Below are 21,106 nucleotides of genomic sequence, written 5' to 3' on the forward strand. Positions count from 1 at the left end.
ACACACACCACATTCATTCTTTCTCTCTCTCTCACACACACACACACACACACACACACACACACACACACACACACACACACACACACACACACACACACACACACACACACACACACACACACACACACACACACACACACACAGAGAGAGAGAGAGAGAGAGAGAGAGCACGCACACAAAGGAAATCAAAGCAGGATGTGAACCAAATTGATTGAATCTCTCATCTGTTATTTTTAAGTGTAAAACGAGGCTGTGATTGAACCTTTGACAAACTTCCTTACATTGTGAGATCAATGCAACAAAAATATCCAGTTTTACTTTGGACTTATGTATCAAACACATACCTACTTTGGCACTTCCCCTGTCAAATAAGCGAGTCGCAAACGAGGCTCGTCTGAGGCCTAGCCAAAGAGTCAGGGGAGCATGACCTCCCATGGATCAATATGCAGGTCCCGGCGTCCCCTTTCAAAGTAGCGCACTGATAAATGATCGATTTGGAACTGAAAGACAGTGACACAAACAGATGCGTCTTTCTCTCGCCTGTGCTGAGCATTGGGCCTATATATATATTCATCGGCCTACGACACATAATCCTCCATACTATTGTCTCCACACTTGGTTTAAGGCCTGAGCCATTTGTAATTGTGGAACAATTTTCATCGTAGTTTGTGAAATCATATGGGAATTAATATATCATGTTCATATTTGCCTGCAGAAACACAGCACTGGTAGTCACCAAACAAATCTGAAAGGTTATGGGAATCCCTGCAGTTCAGTGCGTAAAGATGTAGCCTATGTGGAGGGCTTGCACCACATCTCTCCCTCTTCCTCTGTGTGTCTGTCACACGCGCACGCACGCACGCACGCACACACAAACATGTTGACGTCTCCTCTCTCCTTAGATTAGCCTAAAATGCGAGCAGTTTTCTCTAATGTAGCCAAACTCATTTTACAGTTTTGAAGGTTGATGAATCTCTTCCCTTTGCTTTGATTGTTTATTGCGCAAAGAAGCAGGCAGTGAGAGAAACGCTGTGATGTGAAGTCAAACAGCCCACGCCAAAAGATTAGTTGCTCTCTTTAAAACCTCTAACACTTGCAAGCTGATTAACTAGACTTAAATGAAAACGAGGGATGTCGCAATAGGGTTAAAAACCGAGATGGGAGTGAAGTCCCCTCTCATTGATGTTTGTGTAAAGGCCCCGTTTAGGCGTGCGCTTCCAAACGTCAATCAGCGCTTCTGTGTCGTATTTCAGCGGACAGTTCAATTAAGCGGATATAGTGGCATATTTTAGTTCCAGTCAATGCCCTATTGAAAAGCACTTAATGGCATGTAAATTGTTCCTTTGCGCATTTAGTGGGGTTCTGGTAAATAAAGATTTAAACACTCCACAATTGTCTCTTTAAGTGCCACTGCTGTTAAAGCTAATTGGGCAGTGGGGTTTTATATCTTCCACACCCCACACCAGGATAAAACCCTCCAATTGACCAATTCAATTGACATTATTGCACTACAGTGGCACAGTCCTATGGCACTGGATGCCTACTAGGCTACGTGCGTGCGTGTGTGCGTGTGTGCGTGCGTGTGTGCGTGTGTGCGTGTGTGTGTGTGTGTGTGTGTGTGTGTGTGTGTGTGTGTGTGTGTGTGTGTGGCATTGGAAAATGGGGCTCAAATCATATCATGTGTTAAGTTAGTTAGTCAGTTATCATTTTCATTTTTATCATTATGATTGTATACTGGCCTATACATTTTATTTTATTTGTTAATTTATACTTTGTGTAACAGGGTTTCGGGCGCATATTGTTGTGCTACCTGCTATCTCGGGCTTTCAGGGGAACAACACTTGGGCGAAATGACAAATGACTTGTATGTAAATCGCTGGGGCAACATTTTACTTATTGCATTTAAAATCGCCATTATCCGCGGTGCACATGTGGGCTGGGAGTGGGAGTTGGGGGTTTGTAATGCTGAAAGGGAGGCTGGGCAATACTCGGTCGGCCACATCAATCAATAAATTCAAATTACTATTCCAAATTCATCACAGTCACACAAATCAATGCAGTCGCCCTGCTTAGCTAATGTGAAAATGCCAGTGTCTGCACACTCACATGACAATCCGGCCCTGAAACGAAAAACAGAGCAGAGATCATATAGGCCTATAGGCTATAGGGGAATCTGTGCCCTTCACGCTTAACGTCTCATACACAATGAGGGCAACGCATAGCGAGCTAATAGCTTTCTATTATATTCTCCGCTTCCATGTCCAAATCAGTGCGAATATGTTACACCTTTTGGAGGGATTTCTACGCAATTAGTCTTTAGTTTCTTACACCTATTTTAAATTTAAATAGCCTAAATAGGCTAAATCCGTAAAGCTAGACTTTTAGTAAACAAGTGATTGTAAGAAAGACACGGGCAAAGAGGGGTCTGGGAGGCATTTAAAGATCGCATTAACGATGAAAACAATTCGTCTTTGCATCTGTGTTGAATTCCACACTCCATCTCAATGTATTTGGTCGGGTCAATAGAGCCCTGATCGATAAGGATAGCCAGTGCATCTATCAATTATCCCGCCTCAGCACTCTCTCCCATTGGTCTCTTCCCCGGAGCAGAGGGGGAGGCATGAGCCGGAAAAAGGGGATAGAGGGTAGCTGTAAAAAAGAAAAGAAAAAAGAAACGCTATTGCACACCTTTTTCTTTCTCTATGCTGTAATCATGTTATTGTGTTGAGTTGAAAGCCCGCTCACTCTCAATATGCCCTTTGGGGTTTGGGTTATAATACAATCATCCGGGTAGTGAACATGTATCCACCACTAACACGTCCTTCCAGACAGATGCCGAGAATATAGAACAAAATAACCCACGAATAATGCAATATCTGCCAAAAGACCCGTGCGTAAATGGATAATTTTTTTAAGCAAATCCGATTGTATAAACATCTAAAGACTATATAGCGTATTTATCCTACATGTTTCCTGTAGCCAAGTAATGTTGAGAACTGCGTGTCTGCCTGTGCCATGGCATGCCAAGGTCCTTTCCCCCCTCAACAGCGCAGTTGGCTCATTATCATTTGAATGGCCAGAACACGCGCCGGGGTCAGACCCAAGACCCAGAGAAAAAAATGGCGGAGAAGGAGGGTGGGAGGCCTCTATTCATCTTCCAATGGATACAAGCCGTTTACAAAAGCCTAATCCTGGTGGTGCAACCTCCTCCCCTCCCCAGTCACGGTGCGCCCTTTCGCCTCCACGCGTGCACCCGCTGCGCAAGACAATCTCCATTTTTCAATATATTATTGTTGACCTGACCAAATAATTCCCCACCCTCTTTGCTTCGCACATTAGCTATGCCCTTATGCTCACCCACCTTTTAGGCTGACGTTAATCACTCAGAGTCAAAATTAATGTATGTTGCATTAAGTAGCCATAGCTGCTAGGGTCTTTTAAAGGGGAAAGGCATAAATGAGTAGTTTTCTGAGCATGGAATTGATTTTTGCTGGTATTGATGGTTGTTTGCCTTATGATGACTAGTTTTCCCATGTTTATTTATCACTACACTGCAGAGCATAAGAGCATATTTCATGTTTCACTTGAAGCAAGGGCTGTCCAGAGTGCTGACATATTCTAAACTGAACCGTGTTGTCTCTGTTCTGAGGACAGTTCGAATCAAGGCACTGTCCAGAGTGTTGAAATATTCTAAACTGAACCGTGTTTTCTCTGTTTTGAGGACAGTTCGAATCAAGGCGCTGTCCAGAGTGCTGAAATATTCTAAACTGAACCGCGTTGTCTCTGTTTTGAGGACAGTTCGAATCAAGGCGCTGTCCAGAGTGCTGAAATATTCTGAGATCTAAAACTGAACCGCATATGTTTTGAGGACAGTTCGAATCAAGGCGCTGTCCATAGTGCTGAAATATTCTAAACTGAACCGCGTTGTCTCTGTTTTGAGGACAGTTCGAATCAAGGCACTGTCCAGAGTGCTGAAATATTCTAAACTGAACCGCGTTGTCTCTGTTTTGAGGACAGTTCGAATCAAGGCGCTGTCCAGAGCGCTGAAATATTCTAAACTGAACCGCGTTGTCTCTGTTTTGAGGACAGTTCGAATCAAGGCGCTGTCCAGAGCGCTGAAATATTCTAAACTGAACCGCGTTGTCTCTGTTTTGAGGACAGTTCGAATCAAGGCCCTGTCCAGAGTGCTGAAATATTCTAAACTGAACCGCGTTGTCTCTGTTTTGAGGACAGTTCGAATCAAGGCACTGTCCAGAGTGCTGAAATATTCTGAGATCTAAAACTGAACCGCATATGTTTTGAGGACAGTTCGAATCAAGGCGCTGTCCATAGTGCTGAAATATTCTAAACTGAACCGCGTTGTCTCTGTTTTGAGGACAGTTCGAATCAAGGCCCTGTCCAGAGTGCTGAAATATTCTAAACTGAACCGCGTTGTCTCTGTTTTGAGGACCGTTCGAATCAAGGTGCTGTCCAGAGTGCTGAAATATTCTGAGATCTAAAACTGAACCGCATATGTTTTGAGGACAGTTCGAATCAAGGCGCTGTCCATAGTGCTGAAATATTCTAAACTGAACCACGTTGTCTCTGTTTTGAGGACAGTTCGAATCAAGGCGCTGTCCAGAGTGCTGAAATATTCGGAGATCTAAAACTGAACCGCATTGTCTATGTTTTGAGGAAAGTTCGAAGCAAGGCGCTGTCCAGAGTGCTGAAATATTCTAAACTGAACCGTGTTGTCTCCGTTTTGAGGACAGTTCGAAGTAAGGCACTGTCCAGAGTGCTGAAATATTCGGATATCTAAACTGAACCGTGTTGTCTCGTTTTGAGGACAGTTCGAAGTAAGACGCTGTCCAGAGTGCTGAAATTTTCGCAGATCTAAACTGAACCATGTTGTCTCTGTTTTGAGCACAGTTCGAAGTAAGGCGCTGTCCAGAGTGCTGAAATTTTCGCAGATCTAAACTGAACTGTTGTCTCCGTTTTGTGGACAGTTCAAGGTGGTAAACCGGAGTCATAGGCTACTACCCTACATAGATAATAGCCTTATCTTGTAGGCCCCAAACACCATTATTTCATTCAACAGCTTACACCCAACGATCAATATCACAATCACGTCATTCTCGCGGCCCCATGGGCTGCCTTACTTACTTTCCAGTTCAGGGCAAAACCAACTGAGGTTTCCATTCAAATCACATGTCGCTCTTTTGGGATTTGTCTGAAATATAGCCTACGAGCTGGAAGACGGGTTATTATTTGAGCTAACTCACCAAAATAAACAAGATACGCAAATAATTGTGATGAGTGGTGTTGTTTTGGTCACTTAAGCCAAGATAATGGGTTTAATTGGATAGGGTATTAAGATGTGATTGATGCGGGATCATCTAAAACAGGCTTTTTCATGAAGAGATGGCTTGATGTTAGCCTGCGAAATGATCGATTGGTACTTTAATAATTGATGTGTGCAGGGGAAGATAGGGGAGTAAACAGTGCAGCTGCGGTTTCAGAGGCTCGTTGTTCGTTAAGCACAGCAGCGGTGCTGTAAATACTGAGACACACATGTACACATCGCCTTTGAAATCCTCTGGTGGGTGAGAAAGAGCAATAGCCATTTTCTTAAGGTTATACCTTTAGGCGATTTCTTTAAATCCTGGCTTCGGTGTGAAATGACGTTCACATGCGTTGGATCATTATCTGCGACCCAGAGTGAACAGATTGTGTGCGTGTGTGTGTGTGTGTGTGTGTGTGTGTGTGTGTGTGTGTGTGTGTGTGTGTGTGTGTGTGTGTGTGTGTGTGTGTGTGTGTGTGTGTGTGTGTGTGTGTCAATTTACCCACATTTATTATTGCAAGGGAGTTTATCTCAGGCTGACAAATCCAGTGATATGTGCATCATAGCAAGCAACAACTATACATATGAAATTGAAGGAAAACAGCCTTTCCTAAAATATAGCCTAATAGATGTGTGCTTATCTAAGTAGTGGTTTGCGACTGGAGGTCACCGTTGTATAGGATACCACACGACTGCAGCAGGCCTATAGCATACAGCCTGCATGTCGCCTCCCCGTTTCTTCTCCCGTGTGTATGTGATCGGGATATAGAGTGCGTCTGCGCCATACACATTGTTAAGGCCGATCTGGCGAGCCCTGAATCTGTATCGATTTCCATTCCCCGGCCTCTCCTTTCCATCTCTGGAGCTGCGCCACGCAGCCATGCAACCCCCAACCCCCTCCATCTCCGCCATGCAACACCATTTCTCCCATTAACAGCTCAGCCTTCATAACACACACAACACAATGACTAATAAACGCATGCTCTCACACCGGCTTGTTGCGCCTCTCTGCATGGACAAGCAGTCAGACATTTGAGAGGTCTCTATAGCCTTTTTCAGAGATTGTGACAGAAGGATCAGATTTAAGTCATTCTATCTATCTTTGCATATATTAAAAATAATGTATGCTAATTTGAATAGAAGTCAGAGGCAGGTTTCCTGCATCATCATCCATTTATCTTTCTGCAATTGGAAGTGCGCGCGCGCGCGCACACACGCACACACACACAGACAGACCCCCCCCCCCCCCCCCACACACACACACGCGCGCGCGCGCGCACCTCTTTCCAATTCACACAGGGGGCGTGCTTGGCAATTATAAATGCAGTGAGGTCTGGACTCTGTACAGTCTGAATACCGTCTCTTCTATTTTAGATGATCAATTCCTACGCTACTCCGTCGCCCCCTCGCCAAACCGGATCGATAGGAGAGAATGACCTTTAAATCAAATTGCTGGCAGAGTCGACTGAATACACGCGGCTAGCATCAAAGGGTTAAATGGCACTGCGCGTCCCCTATTCCAAGCAACAAAAAATGTGTGCGCCTAAACCACTTAGGATAATCATAATGAAATCATATATTCATCTTTGCTCTGTGGAGTCAGATGGCTGCACAGAGGCTTTTGAAGTGGGCTATAGAAGCTATTAGGTGAACGCATGCAATGGAGACTAAACCTGAACAAAACCACACACTGTGGCTTTTGACCCGGCGATAATCAGAGGCTGGTTTAAACTCACGGCAAATTGATGGTTCCAAAGAGCAGGCTGTTGCGCAATTAAAAATGTTGACGAGGAGACACATCAGCAGCTCATTGTGTTGAGCTGACGGAGCCTGCCGTTATGTAATCTCACTCATAGCCCAAAAAACAAAACCCTTTCTGCTTCTGTTGCACTGGCCTGCATGTTATTAACAGGTTATATGTTGTTCTATAGCCTGGAATAGCGAAGAAAGGCGTCAGCTTGGAGTGCCATTTGTTTACATGGAACTCTGGACAAAAACATAGGCTATCTAATTCTCAGAGTTGGGTTCGAGAGACAAAATCTCATCAAATGAGGGTCCGTTGCCCTGATGTGGACTAAATGTCCTCCTTGATATGAAAAAGGTTGAGAATGGGACCTAGATATTGAGCCAACCCCCGCCCCTCTTTAAATAATGAAATATAGGCCTCCTTGTTTACTTTTGTGGTAATTCAATAACAGACGCAATTTGATTTGGATTTGAGGCAAGTGATAAATCAAAACCAGACAGATCATCATCCTAATATAATGTGTTGCATGTAAAACCAGACAGATCATTATCCTAATAATGTGTTGCATGTCAAACCTGCATCAGTGCAGATGGATTCATCAACAGTGAAGACCCTGCAAGTTGATAATTTAATTATATTTGTGCTTCTGTGGTGATATGGAGGAGATGCCTTCCCCTGCATTCGGAGAGAACTGTTTCATTTTTTTTTTTAGCTAAGATGCAAGTAGGCCTAATTAGGCCTAGGCTAATTGAAATTAGTAACGAATATTACTTTTTTGAAGTAACGAGCCCAACACTGTAATAAATCTCCGGCCACATGGCGCTGAAACAGTGAAGCAGCACTGGCTGCTTATCTGACGGCCTGACAGCCAATCGCTTATTAAAGGGCCGATAATGGCTTGTTTAATGCGCAGGCTAAAGAACACAAGGCAAGGACATTTTCCACGCAATTAAAAGAAAGAAAAGGCACGTCTCCAATTCAAGACTCTATCACTGCAAAAAATCTTAAAAAGTCCTTATAGTCTCGTATTCAGTCTCCTTATAGACATTAGCACCTTACAGGCTCCTGCTGAAATCCAGCAGTCTGTCTGTCAATAGGCTATAGCCCAACGGAAGCATCCTATTATTATTGGTTATCCCACAATATAGCCTATCGACGTCGGCCACATAAAATGAGTTGTCTATGAGTAGTGGAAACAATCATGTAGGCAAATGACAGATGTTATAGCTATAAAATCATAGTCGCAAAATTTGTCTGCGACCTTGCCGGGCCTTATTTTGAAATCGAGCCTGATATGGAACCTCTGTGTCAGCCTACATGGTCGATCACAACAAAACCGCAAAAACGCACACGCACGCACGCACGCACGCACGCACACACACACACACACACACACACACACACACACACACACACACACACACACACACACACACACACACACACACACACACACACACACACACACACACACACACACACACACACGAATGCAACCCGAAACTCCAGTTGGGCAAACCCACACAAATCAACAAGGAACAAAACGACTGTGAAATCAATTGATGAATGATTCAATGTTCCGCATATATTTTGTATTAGCGTACATGCTAATAAATAGGCTATAACGAAGGAGGCTGTGCTATTCTCTAATAGGCTACCTAATTACATTTGGTGTTTGATTTGGCCCATGCAGATGTGCCTTTGAGCGCACTGACGTTTTCTTTTGGTTTTCTTTTGAAGTGTTTACATCTGTCTGAGAGGAACACATGGCGATTTGGACTTCCTCTCAAGCGAAATGAATAGTCTGAAAAGGATTAGCATGCAATTATTGTTTTAATAACTTTATTTGTAATAGCATATTGATAGAGCAATAACGCTCATGAAACGAACTAAAGTAACCAACAGATCCAGCATCAGTGCTACGAAATTAGCCAATCTGGTGATTTGCAGCCAAGTCGGTCAGTCTGCGACTCTGCGTACACATGGCTATCTCAATAAACACTTTAGCCTATTTCTTGTTTGCAGTGGGGAAAACAGGCCATATAAATCCAATACAATTTGTGCAATCAATTGAGGACTTTTCTGTTGAGTCTCACTCCAAACTGTCATCTGAGAATCAATTGAAACCCGAAATTCGTGCAAATTGAAAAAAGTGTCTCCCCTATAGCAGCCTAATGTGCATCATGGCTCGGGCGCTCGCTGATTCCAAATAAATTAGCGAAGAAGTTGACTGCTAAAGAGCAGGCGGATTAAAGAGCATGCGCATTGAAGAATATTAATGTTTCGGTATAACTCGGATCAATCGCGTGGAATTTATAGGCTACATAATCATGAGCGGTGGGCATAGACAGAAAAAAGAAAAGGCATAAACTTTGGTGTAAAGTCGGTGAGGCATCTCACGAGGCATCTCAACAGCCAACAAAAACAAAAATCGATTAGAATCGATCGTTTATAATTTTAGAAATGTGTTGTTTCCTTAAAGACCCTTTCAACAACACGAGGTTTGACAACACTTGATGTAAATTACAAATGTGCCTCATGTAGGCTATAGCCAGACAGATTATGTCAGTCAGCATTGAAAGGTGGTAAAGTAAGTCCATTATAATAAAGAGGTGTTTGAGTTTGGGGTTTCCTGGCACCGCTTGCAGATCAGCATCGACCCCAGACAGGCCCCGCACCGCGCCCAGGCCTACATGCGGATCTATTGATTGGCCACATAGCCTCACCACCCTCTGCTCGCCCACTTTAAATCACACACACACACACACACACACACACACACACACACACACACACACACACACACACACACACACACACACACACACACACACACACACACACACACGCACACACGCGCACACACACACACACACACGCACACACGCACACACACACACACACACACACACACACACACACCTTTCACACTCTGATTTAACCCACACACACACCTTTCACACTCTGATTTAACCTCATTGTCCGGCGAGGTTATTTGTTTACTTTTGTTATCTAGATTATCAAGCCAAAAGAAAATATTATTGAGGTAATTCTTATGATCTTCAAATTTTTGGAATGGTTCTGATTAGATGGGGAAAAAGACACCAACTCCTTCAAATTATATGATGAGTGGAGTAAAGTTATGATACATTCTTATTTGTTTTTTGAAATATTGGCTTCAGGCACATGCACATCTCAAACATAGGCCTATCACTTTGGAATGAAACCTTTCAGCTGTACTAATATTATATTTACACGAGTGTCTGTCTAATTCTGTCAAATGATCAAACTAATTGACGATAAAATACTGATAGACTGGAAAGAAGAAACAGCAGCCTGAACCACCATGTTGTTTAGAAGCCACATGGGGAAAACGAACCCGTCTGTAGAAAATAAAGCATCATGATGATCATTACCGTTATCACGCATGGTCGAAGCAATTATGAATGAAATCAATGATAATCATAGATAATAGAGTATCATTCTAACGGTGAACCCTCTCCTACAAATAAACGGCACAGAGCAGTATATTAACTTGGCAAAAAAAACACGTTAAAATTAAGTCATACAGTTCTTTCAATCATGCTCTTAAATGGCTGAATGCCTTTCATTATCTAAAAACTCATAAGGAGCATGATGATCACAAGCAGCAATCTTTATTGATTATTGATTTTTTTCGGTGCTCTGCAGTTGTAACAGGGGGCTGACGTGGAAAACATTGAATAACACTATTTCTTATGTGCATCATTTACAATTAAAATCAAACAGCTACAACACAAATTTCTATTTTTTAGATTTTTATCCAATATTTGAATTTTAGCTGCGTGATAGACAGCTGTAAATCCGAAAAGCTAAAGCAAAACATTGCTGGCAGACGGCAGAAAGGATGTGTGCGAATCTATAACGGAGTTCAGGTTGAGTGTTATTGAAGTGGTGGAGAAATGCCTCGCAGCTGGGTCGTGGGCAAGGCAAACAAACAAATTGTGTCACTTTATCAGTATATTAACACCAATTCTCACTCATTACATTAAGGAGTATTGAGTTGGAAGTGTTTGGGAACTGGCGAGAGCTTGGCACTGCCCCGCAGCATGAACAGAATAAATACTGAGAGCCTTTCGAATTGGGGCCGTGTCATACATACTTGATTGATATCATGCTATCAATCTTTTGGGGCAACAGCCTATGCGAAAAGTAGCAAAAACATTCATTAATAAATTGAAATGCATGCACCTTTAAATAGAGCAGCTCTGGATTGTATAGACTAAATTGCCCAATCATGCGTGTTAACGGGAGCTATAGGTTGAATTTGCAAAATAGTGCAAAATCAGTAAAAGCAAACTGCCCAGCATGAATTAATGAAGATTGCTGCAGTGTATAGGCCTAAACACGCCGAACCGCAACCCACCAGTTTATTGCTAAATTAATTAAATGAATCATTAAGGCCATATCCGTCCACATAGGGCACTTCCTGCACAAACGCGGCTTCAGGTGATTTTTTGATTTCGGAAAATTGAGGAGCAAATTATAAACACACGGATCATTTTGGATCGAGATGAAATCGTGAGTGCAGCAAACACTGTAGGCCTACAATATCAGCCTGCAATGTGTGACATTCTCATTATGAGTGGAAGGGCAGCAATGATCAATAAATGATTAATGCTCAAAACGGACTCATATCTTCAATGCAAAGAGGAAGACACTCCCAAAACGCAAAGATAAGGGTCACAAATAGAACAGCTGGTCTAGCCAGCAGGTGAGGTGTGTGTGTGTGTGTGTGTGTGTGTGTGTGTGTGTGTGTGTGTGTGTGTGTGTGTGTGTGTGTGTGTGTGTGTGTGTGTGTGTGTGTATGTGTGTGTGTGTGTGTGTCATTTTGGTAATTTGGTTACTTTACAATCCAATATTTTTGATGTCCCCATCCCCTGTCCTAAAGAAAGCTGGGTCACCCCGTTTCCTTCCCAGTGTGTTTTTGCGTCTCCACCCCTTCACGAATCTCCTCTCTAGGCCCACCCCCTCTAAGGCATAATTAATTGGACGAACTGAATTTCACACACGAATTATTCACGAATCTATCGATTGATATTGAACACACGGCCTTTCTCTTAACCTCTCTTGGTTTGTCGTGAAGCAAAGAATATTAATGTAATCAGAAAAAATAATAATACAAGTCTCGCTTGGAAATTAGCCTATTATAAAGGATAATGTCGAAATTCGTCAGGGATTTGATGTTACAATATCACTGATGTCTTCACAAGATTTTGTTTTAAATCCTGATCCAGGACTATGTCGTCATCACAGTGGCCCTTCACTTAACATCCACGAAGATTAATTGAGTCCCTTCCCTTCTTTGTATTCCTGTGAAAAAATAATAGTCTACAGGCCCACAGGTAAATAAAAATGTTAATAAGAAAGGGAATTAAGACCATGTTCATTATAGCCTTTGAAACAATGCTAACCACAATGGATCCATTCAATGTAGGCCAACTTATGTTAACAACAGTTATAGAAATTACACTCTGCTGCCCGTGTCCTGCCAGCAGGGTGTAGCTATACACCTCCGAGGACTGAGAAAACACTTGGCACCAAAATAGGATTTCTGCACTTGTCCAGGGCTGTTCTTTGTGCATGAGTTTATGTCCGTCTCTGTGCTCGGTGCCTACTGTAGCTCTAAAAGCTGCAATGATCGATTTTTTTCTTTTCTACGCCGAGCTTGGTTCAGTAATCAGGGCCCCCTTGCTCACCGATCGATCGATATTGATTACTAAATCCAGCGCCTGTAGCAAAGGCAGCGCACTATGGCGCCCCGTGCAGCCGGGCCACAGCGAGAGTGACACCTACCGACCGAGAGGCGCCACAGCAAGCGATCCGTTAGCCTATATGGCCAACACATGGCAGGACGTGACTCACCACCACTGTCTGAAATGCTGTGGAGACTGGAGAGGCTTGTTTTGTCTGAGCTTGTTTTGGACTAAAGTCTACAGAGACACTCCTCTGCAATGTCTTTCAAACACCTGGAGAGACAGATTTGCGAGGGCAAGATTTATTATTTTAAAAGTCTGTTCAGATTAAGGCTAACAAAAGGGGGGGCAATAACAATTGTAAAAATATATATATATTTATAAAACGGCTCTCTCAAATCAAGCAATCTGATTGGTTCACAGCCATTGTATAAATCCCGTAACCCACTCTCATAACCCATGGCCATGGGTTATGATGAGTTGCCATGGCAACTCTCTTACTAAAAGGCTTTGGTTACCTCAAATGACAATGTAGAAAAAACAAATGGCGGAGACAGCTGTCAGATCCTTGTGAATCGATCTTCGCTTATAACTTTACTAATACTTCGCAGAAAATTATGTTTTGTACAAGAATAGACGCGGGCTAATGTCTTCTTTGCAAAAAAAAGGCTGTCAACCCCGCATTTAACCCCGTAACGTTAGTTGGTGTCGGGCTTTGCAGAAAGCTCTCAGCTTCTCAGCAAGCGCTGAGAATGCAGCGCTGCGCTCGAGCTGCGTGTCGGCTTTCCAGAAAGCTCTCAGCTTCTCAGCAAGCGCCAGGATTGGCCAATGTCAACTTCAGTCTCCAGAACGATCCAATCAAATCACCCGCACGTTCTTGTTCTTGCGGTCCCGCCTTACAGTAGTGTTTCAACTGACTCTATCAGAATGCCATGGCAGTCGGACTTATAGTATTATTATTATTATTATATTATCATACTTGGAAACCGTTTTATAAAAGCAATATAGCACTCGAGCTGCGTGTGTTGTGGCATATATCCCGCTGCTCAGCAGTTATCCCACTCAGCCTGCGGCCTCGTGGGATAACAGCTGATCAGCGGGATATATTTGCCACAACACACTGGCTCTCATGCTATATTGCTTAAATATTCCTTGCCTGCCTTAGCATTAGTCTTGTAGCCTTTAGTTTCCTCACATAGTGACTGATGAAAACAAGATGATATTGAAGCTTTCCCCCCTAATACTTAAAAAGCAAATCTGTAATTAGTTTGGAAGAGTTCTCTTCCTGTAATGCATGTAGCCACAGTGTGACCATAAGATACTTTATGAAAAGTCAAAAGGAGGTTTTCTACCCACCACAAAGTAGCAGAACTTAGACTCAAGTCAAGTCAGTTTAAATGCACTGAAAAGGCTCCTTTGTCATTTCCAGAGAAAAATAAGGTATCATCGCAGATAAAAACAAGAGATAATAGCAAGAAAGAACAAACACATCATAAGGTAAGGGCCAGAGCTTGAGTGTGTGTGTGTGTGTGTGTGTGTGTGTGTGTGTGTGTGTGTGTGTGTGTGTGTGTGTGTGTGTGAGAGAGAGAGTGTGTCTTGTGTGTGCACTACATGTGTGCCTGTGCACACCCACGCATCATGTGTGAGAGTGGAAATGAATGCACAGACAAACAAAATGGCAATGCCCACTGTCTGCGGGGAAGGAAACACAGGGGAATGAATGGCTAGCAACGAAATAGTTCATGTTAATTGGAAGCTATAAATATAATTTGATTCTGGAATTACATATATTGAGATCTGATTAAACATTTCTAACAGTGAGGGGAAGAAGCAGGAATTTTGTTCCAAAAGCAGGGTCCCCATATGGAAAAAGCATGGCCCCCATCAAATATCAATATATATTTCCAAAGATATTGTAATAATTTTGATGAATAACATGAATCCATTGTACAGTTTTGTTTGTTACAGCCAGTATTTGTCCCTGAAGGGGATATATTCCACTTGATGTTTCTGTTTATGTGACTATGTGTTAATGTCATCAAATGAATGTTGACTTGAGGCTTTTAAAATGTTTCTTCTAAAATTATATTCAGAGTAACGTAATTACATTACCTTAAGTCATTTAGACATTTTTGTCCAAAGTGACTTACCATACATTTTGCCAACAAAAAGACAATAATGTGGATTTGAAGTATATTAGGCCTATATATGCGATAGCTTTTTGTGACTCTCAAAGCTGCAATGTGCTGTGGCATCAGACCTGTTGGATGCTCAACACACTGTGACATTACAGTATGAATTACTAGAGCTGAAGCCCAAACCGTGAAATGACTTGATCATCATCATCATCATCATCATCATCATCACTACCCTCCATCACATAATAAATCATAGTGATATATGATGATGCTACCTATGTGCATGCGACGTGTTGTGTGTGCAGGCGTGCATGTGTGTGTGTGTGTGTGTGTGTGTGTGTGATATACATAGCTGCAGTGTTGATGTGAAATATGAATATGATGGATGGGCCTGTGTGCAGGTTAGACATCTGTAGTAAACAGATTGGACTGCAATGGCTGATCAATGGGCTCTGTTCCACTGTAATTAGACACAGAGCGCCACTGCTTGGCTCCAGCCACTTCAGCATAATCACAACCCCCCCCCCCCCATAAACACACACACACACACATTCACTCAGAGAGACAAAATTTACAAAATAAAATGTCAAATTGATACGTTTGCCATGTCGTTACAACATGCATTGAGACACACGCATGAGAGTGAGACATTGTTGAGGGTTAGCACACAAAAAAACAGGTCAGAATAAAGTATCAGACAATACCAGTGGCAGCAGCTGGAGACAACTCCACAGGGATGACATCTCTCCTCTCCCCCCCGGTCTCTCTCACTCCAATTCGTTCTTGTTTTATTGAGACAGTAGGGAAACTGAGAGGGACACACAGTGTGTTTTGGCAGGATTCGATCCCTGGCCAGCAGGGGAGCATGTGGCTGTAGAGGTGGTGCCTTAAAGCAGTTTTTTTGACTTATGTACCCCTTGAGCTGTTTTGCCATGCTAATAGTACCCCCTCACTCATGCATGTATTTTGTGCCGCAAAGGAAACACTGTGGCTGCGGTGGATCCGCAGACGTACAAGTAAATCCATACAAAATATATTTGTCACTGAACTGGCGCCATTTGGGCTTGGCCTCTTGTCACAGGGCTCCTCTCCTAAACATGGATCTGGAGTGACAGCAACTATATTTACATTTGAGCCGTTTATCCATGTTTGCTAGGTAGTTGATTTGTGAGTTAGTTGTGGTGCGCACATACCATTTTGCCAATGGGCTTATGAAATGACTTGGAATATATTTTTAATCATTTTGGAAATGTTTCCATTGACCCCCTGCAAGCTGCTCAAGTAGGCTACACATGCCCCTGGTTGGGAATCACTGCCTTAAAGGGTCACTTTGCTGATTTTCAACCAGCGTTGTATCATTACAATGTCGGCAGTATATGCAAATGAACAATGTTTATCCTGCGTCCATGTTGTCTGTATAGTGGGAACTCCCCGTTCTCTTGCCAGCAGAATCTCCTCCAAATTTGCAGGAGATTCTACAAGCGAGTTTCTGCAAGCGAACGAGGAGCCCTCCATGCAGGCAACATGCAGGCAACATGCAGGTAACATGCAGGCAACATGCAGGCAACATGCAGGCAACATGCAGGCAACATGCAGGCAACATGCAGGCCTCGGTGCAGGCAACATGCAGGCAACATGCAGGCAACATGCAGGCAACATGCAGGCAACATGCAGGCCTCGGTGCAGGCAACATGCAGGCAACATGCAGGCAACATGCAGGCAACATGCAGGCAACATGCAGGCCTCGGTGCAGACAACATGCAGACAACATGCAGGCAACATGCAGGCAACATGCAGGCAACATGCAGGCAACATGCAGGCAACATGCAGGCCTCGGTGCAGGCAACATGCAGGCAACATGCAGGCAACATGCAGGCAACATGCAGGCCTCGGTGCAGGCAACATGCAGGCAACATGCAGGCAACATGCAGGCCTCGGTGCAGGCAACATGCAGGCAACATGCAGGCCTCGGTGCAGGCAACATGCAGGCCTCCATGCAGGCAACATGCAGGCAACATGCAGGCAACATGCAGGCCTCGGTGCAGGCAACATGCAGGCAACATGCAGGCAACATGCAGGCAACATGCAGGCCTCGGTGCAGGCAACATGCAGGCAACATGCAGGCCTCGGTGCAGGCAACATGCAGGCAACATGCAGGCCTCGGTGCAGGCAACATGCAGGCCTCCATGCAGGCAACATGCAGACAACATGCAGACAACATGCAGGCAACATGCAGGCAACATGCAGACAACATGCAGGCAACATGCAGGCAACATGCAGGCAACATGCAGGCCTCCATGCAGGCAACATGCAGGCAACATGCAGGCAACATGCAGGCCCCGGTGCAGACAACATGTAGACAACATGCAGGCAACATGCAGGCAACATGCAGGAAACATGCAGGCCCCGGTGCAGACAACATGCAGACAACATGCAGGCAACATGCAGGCAACATGCAGGCAACATGCAGGCAACATGCAGGCAACATGCAGGCCTCGGTGCAGGAAACATGCAGGCAACATGCAGGCAACATGCAGGCCTCAGTGCAGGCAACATGCAGGCAACATGCAGACCTCGGTGCAGCCAACATGTAGGCAACATGCAGGCAACATGTAGGCAACATGCAGGCAACATGCAGGCAACATGCGGGCAACATGCAGGCAACATGCAGGCCTCGGTGCAGGAAACATGCAGGCAACATGCAGGCAACATGCAGGCCTCGGTGCAGGAAACATGCAGGCAACATGCAGGCAACATGCAGGCAACATGCAGGCCTCGGTGCAGGAAACATGCAGGCAACATGTAGGCAACATGCAGGCAACATGTAGGCAACATGCAGGCAACATGCAGGCAACATGCGGGCAACATGCAGGCAACATGCAGGCCTCGGTGCAGGAAACATGTAGGCAACATGCAGGCAACATGTAGGCAACATGCAGGCCTCGGTGCAGGCAACATGCAGGCAACATGCAGGCCTCGGTGCAGGAAACATGTAGGCAACATGCAGGCCTCGGTGCAGGCAACATGCAGGCCTCGGTGCAGGAAACATGCAGGCAACATGCAGGCAAAATGCAGGCAACATGCAGGCAACATGTAGGCAACATGCAGGCCTCGGTGCAGGCAACATGCAGGCAACATGCAGGCCTCGGTGCAGGAAACATGTAGGCAACATGCAGGCAAAATGCAGGCAACATGCAGGCCTCGGTGCAGGAAACATGCAGGCAACATGCAGGCAACATGCAGGCCTCGGTGCAGCCAACATGTAGGCAACATGCAGCCCTCGGTGCAGGCAACATGCAGGCAACATGCATGCAGGCAACATGCATGCAGGCAACATGCATGCAGGCAACATGCAGGCCTCGGTGCAGGAAACATGCAGGCAACATGCAGGCCTCGGTGCAGGAAACATGCAGGAAACATGCAGGCAACATGCAGGCCTCGGTGCACGCAAGGTAAACATTGTGCATTTGCATAATACTACTGACATCGTAATGTTACAAAAGCTGCTTTAACCTCTACATAAGTCTGCGCTCCATCTCTCTCTGGGCGCCGTTTCTCCCTTTTATCTGCACCTGTCTACTTCGACTGCACTCTCACCCATCTCCTACAAATACCTCGAGTTACAGCACGCTTACAACATTCTATTAACTATTAATTTCTCTGTTCACTGGCTAACACACACACACACACACACACACACACCACCACCACCACCACCACCACCAGCTCCTCCATACACACACCATGCTCACCCCCCCCCCCCCCCCCCCCAAGAGTAGCCTACACTCAGTGTGTTTTCTTTTGAAAATGGCTCTGTGTATGTTGGGGGCTCACAGCAGTCGGTGCAGCGTTGTGTTGGAGGGGAGTGGGTTATAAATATCCTCTCAGAGCTCAATAGAGGGGGCTCCAGCAGGCTGTTTGAAGTAGCAGACTGTAGACCTGCTGGGGGGGATTCTGACCTCAGTCCCTACAGAGAGCCCCCCAATTCCTACAGCAAAGTCGGTCAATATCTCTCTCTCTCTCCCCTTCACTCGTCCCCCTCCCCTCCTCAACCCCACCCCTCACTCGTTGGTTCTTCTACACACAAATGCACACAGACTTTGTCTCGCTCCAACTTCTCTTTCCCTCCCTCCCTCCCTCTCTTCCTCCAACCTTTTCTTTTGCTGTCTCTGCCCCTCATCTCTCTCTCCCTCTCTTTCATTTCGACAGACACACGCATGCACGTGCGCGCGCACACACACACACACACACACACAAAACGCTTACTTTTGTGCAACAGTCACTCAGTCCCCCATTGCGACTCAAACTGCATTAATATTGAATCAAACAGCAGTGTCTCCAGCTAGCAGGCAACAGCCAGTCCCCCCACCTCCCGCCCATCTCTCTCTCTCACCGCAGGCTGGCTCCCTGTCTGCACTCTGCAGGATGGAAGGAATATTCCCACTGGGCAGGAGGAATGGATTAGCTTTAAATCAACTTTAATATGGCAATAGAGATGGAGCTGTAGCATCTCTCCTGGTGTATAAACTCCTTTTTATGTGTTTAAGTACTGGCTAATGACACATTTACTTACTTCACCTCCCTCCACCTCCTATTGTCTTTATTTGGAAATGAAAAGCACCACTTTTGTATATTTACCTTGCTGTGTTTTTCTCTCTTGCCTCTCACTCTCATCCCCATCCCTCCCACCTCTGCCGCCCGGACCAAGCCTGCAAGCGCAAAGAACAGGAGCAACACAAGGACCGCAACATGGCGCCCAAGAAACAGCGCCTGGTCTTCACCGACCTGCAGCGCCGCACACTCATCGCCATCTTCAAGGAGAACAAGCGGCCATCCAAGGAAATGCAGATCACCATCTCCCAGCAGCTCGGCCTGGAGCTCAACACCGTCAGCAACTTCTTCATGAACGCGCGGCGCCGCTGCGTGGACCGCTGGCACGACGACCACGGCGGCAGCCCCGGGCAGCCGGGCACATCGGCCACCACCTTCTCCAAGGCCTGAGAGGAGGAGGGGACCTTCAGAGGGCTGGGCTCCCAGGTGGGAACGGCACGCGTGGAAAATTGGTTCTGAAACCTGCCGACAACAACCCTACCGGGCCTGGACCGTCTGGATGTGTCCTCTGCCTGAAAATCATTTGTGCCATGCAATCATCTCTTCGTCACTCAAAACCGCAAGATCTCAAGCTCTCACCTGAAATAAGCATAAGGTGAATTATGAAGTCAGGTTCACTCTAGGCTATATCACTCCCATAAGGACAATCATTCCTTCTGATGTTTGTTAGTTTTTTTTATGGCATCTTTGTCCCTGGCAAGCAAAGAAACACCAAAGATTTGATGTTTTTGTTGGACATTATCAGATTTATGCCGGCCTCCTTGACCACACTAGTAGCTACTCATTCCGCTTTTCTACCAACTCTCCTCTCCTCTCTGTGTGTGTCTGCCTCTTTCCTCTCGTTCACACCCCCTCTACACCGGCACACGGAAGCAACAAGGGCAAAAGAGCGGCAATAAATCTGACAGAACAGCACATAGTCTTATTATCAAAGCCCCATCCTGCACACACAAGGACATCATCAAGAAAAACACCGCAGCCTATGAAAAAAACAACAAGGCTTTCCAGTCCTCCGCCTCTACCTCCCCCCTCCTCCTGTACTCTCCTCCACTCCTTGGCCAAAGGTATTCCCTGATGGCCAGCCATTTCAGAGAGCAGCTCCGTCTGATCATACGGCAAACTAATGAATTGAAAAATGAATCGATGCCGACAGAGAGAGAGAGCGGGGCCTTGACCCCTCCTGAAGGTGAAACTCAAGACGCTCGGCAGTCAAGAAGATACTCAGGTCTGCCCGGCCCACGGCTATATATTTTTTTTGCACAGATGCTGGAGGCCTGTAGGGAGACTGTCATCGTCGTGGTTACGCTGAGGCGGGAGCAAGCCTGAGCCCAGAGTCAGTGTTCCTCTGACCAACAGGAGAGGCGGCTGATATGTCTGGACATGCTCTTTGTTCTGCTGGGAGCCATTCCTCTGATCAATAACCGAGAACCAAGCGACAACAACACGGCTCGGGCGTCCAGCCAACTGCATTACAGCTGCATAGGGCAAGCAGAATGTAAGAGGAGCACACGGAACCCAGTGGAGATGGGCACACAAAGGCCTCACAGCAGCA

At 45.3% G+C, this 21,106-nt stretch overlaps 1 protein-coding gene across 1 annotated transcript in view; it reads left to right on the forward strand.

Annotated features, from left to right (window-relative positions):
* onecut3a (one cut homeobox 3a) overlaps window positions 1–19,944 on the forward strand; it is a gene marked incomplete at both ends in the record, with an annotated part of 21,341 nt that extends 1,397 nt beyond the window's left edge. Inside the window, one exon of the mRNA XM_083647586.1 lies at window positions 19,652–19,944. Coding sequence (XP_083503712.1) covers window positions 19,652–19,944 — 293 coding nt within the window. The remainder of the gene's footprint in view (window positions 1–19,651) is intronic.
* Window positions 19,945–21,106: the final 1,162 nt, after the last annotated feature.

The sequence above is a fragment of the Poromitra crassiceps genome, assembly GCF_964638095.1.
Source record: "Poromitra crassiceps genome assembly, chromosome: 12".
In the NCBI taxonomy this organism is placed as follows: domain Eukaryota; kingdom Metazoa; phylum Chordata; class Actinopteri; order Beryciformes; family Melamphaidae; genus Poromitra; species Poromitra crassiceps.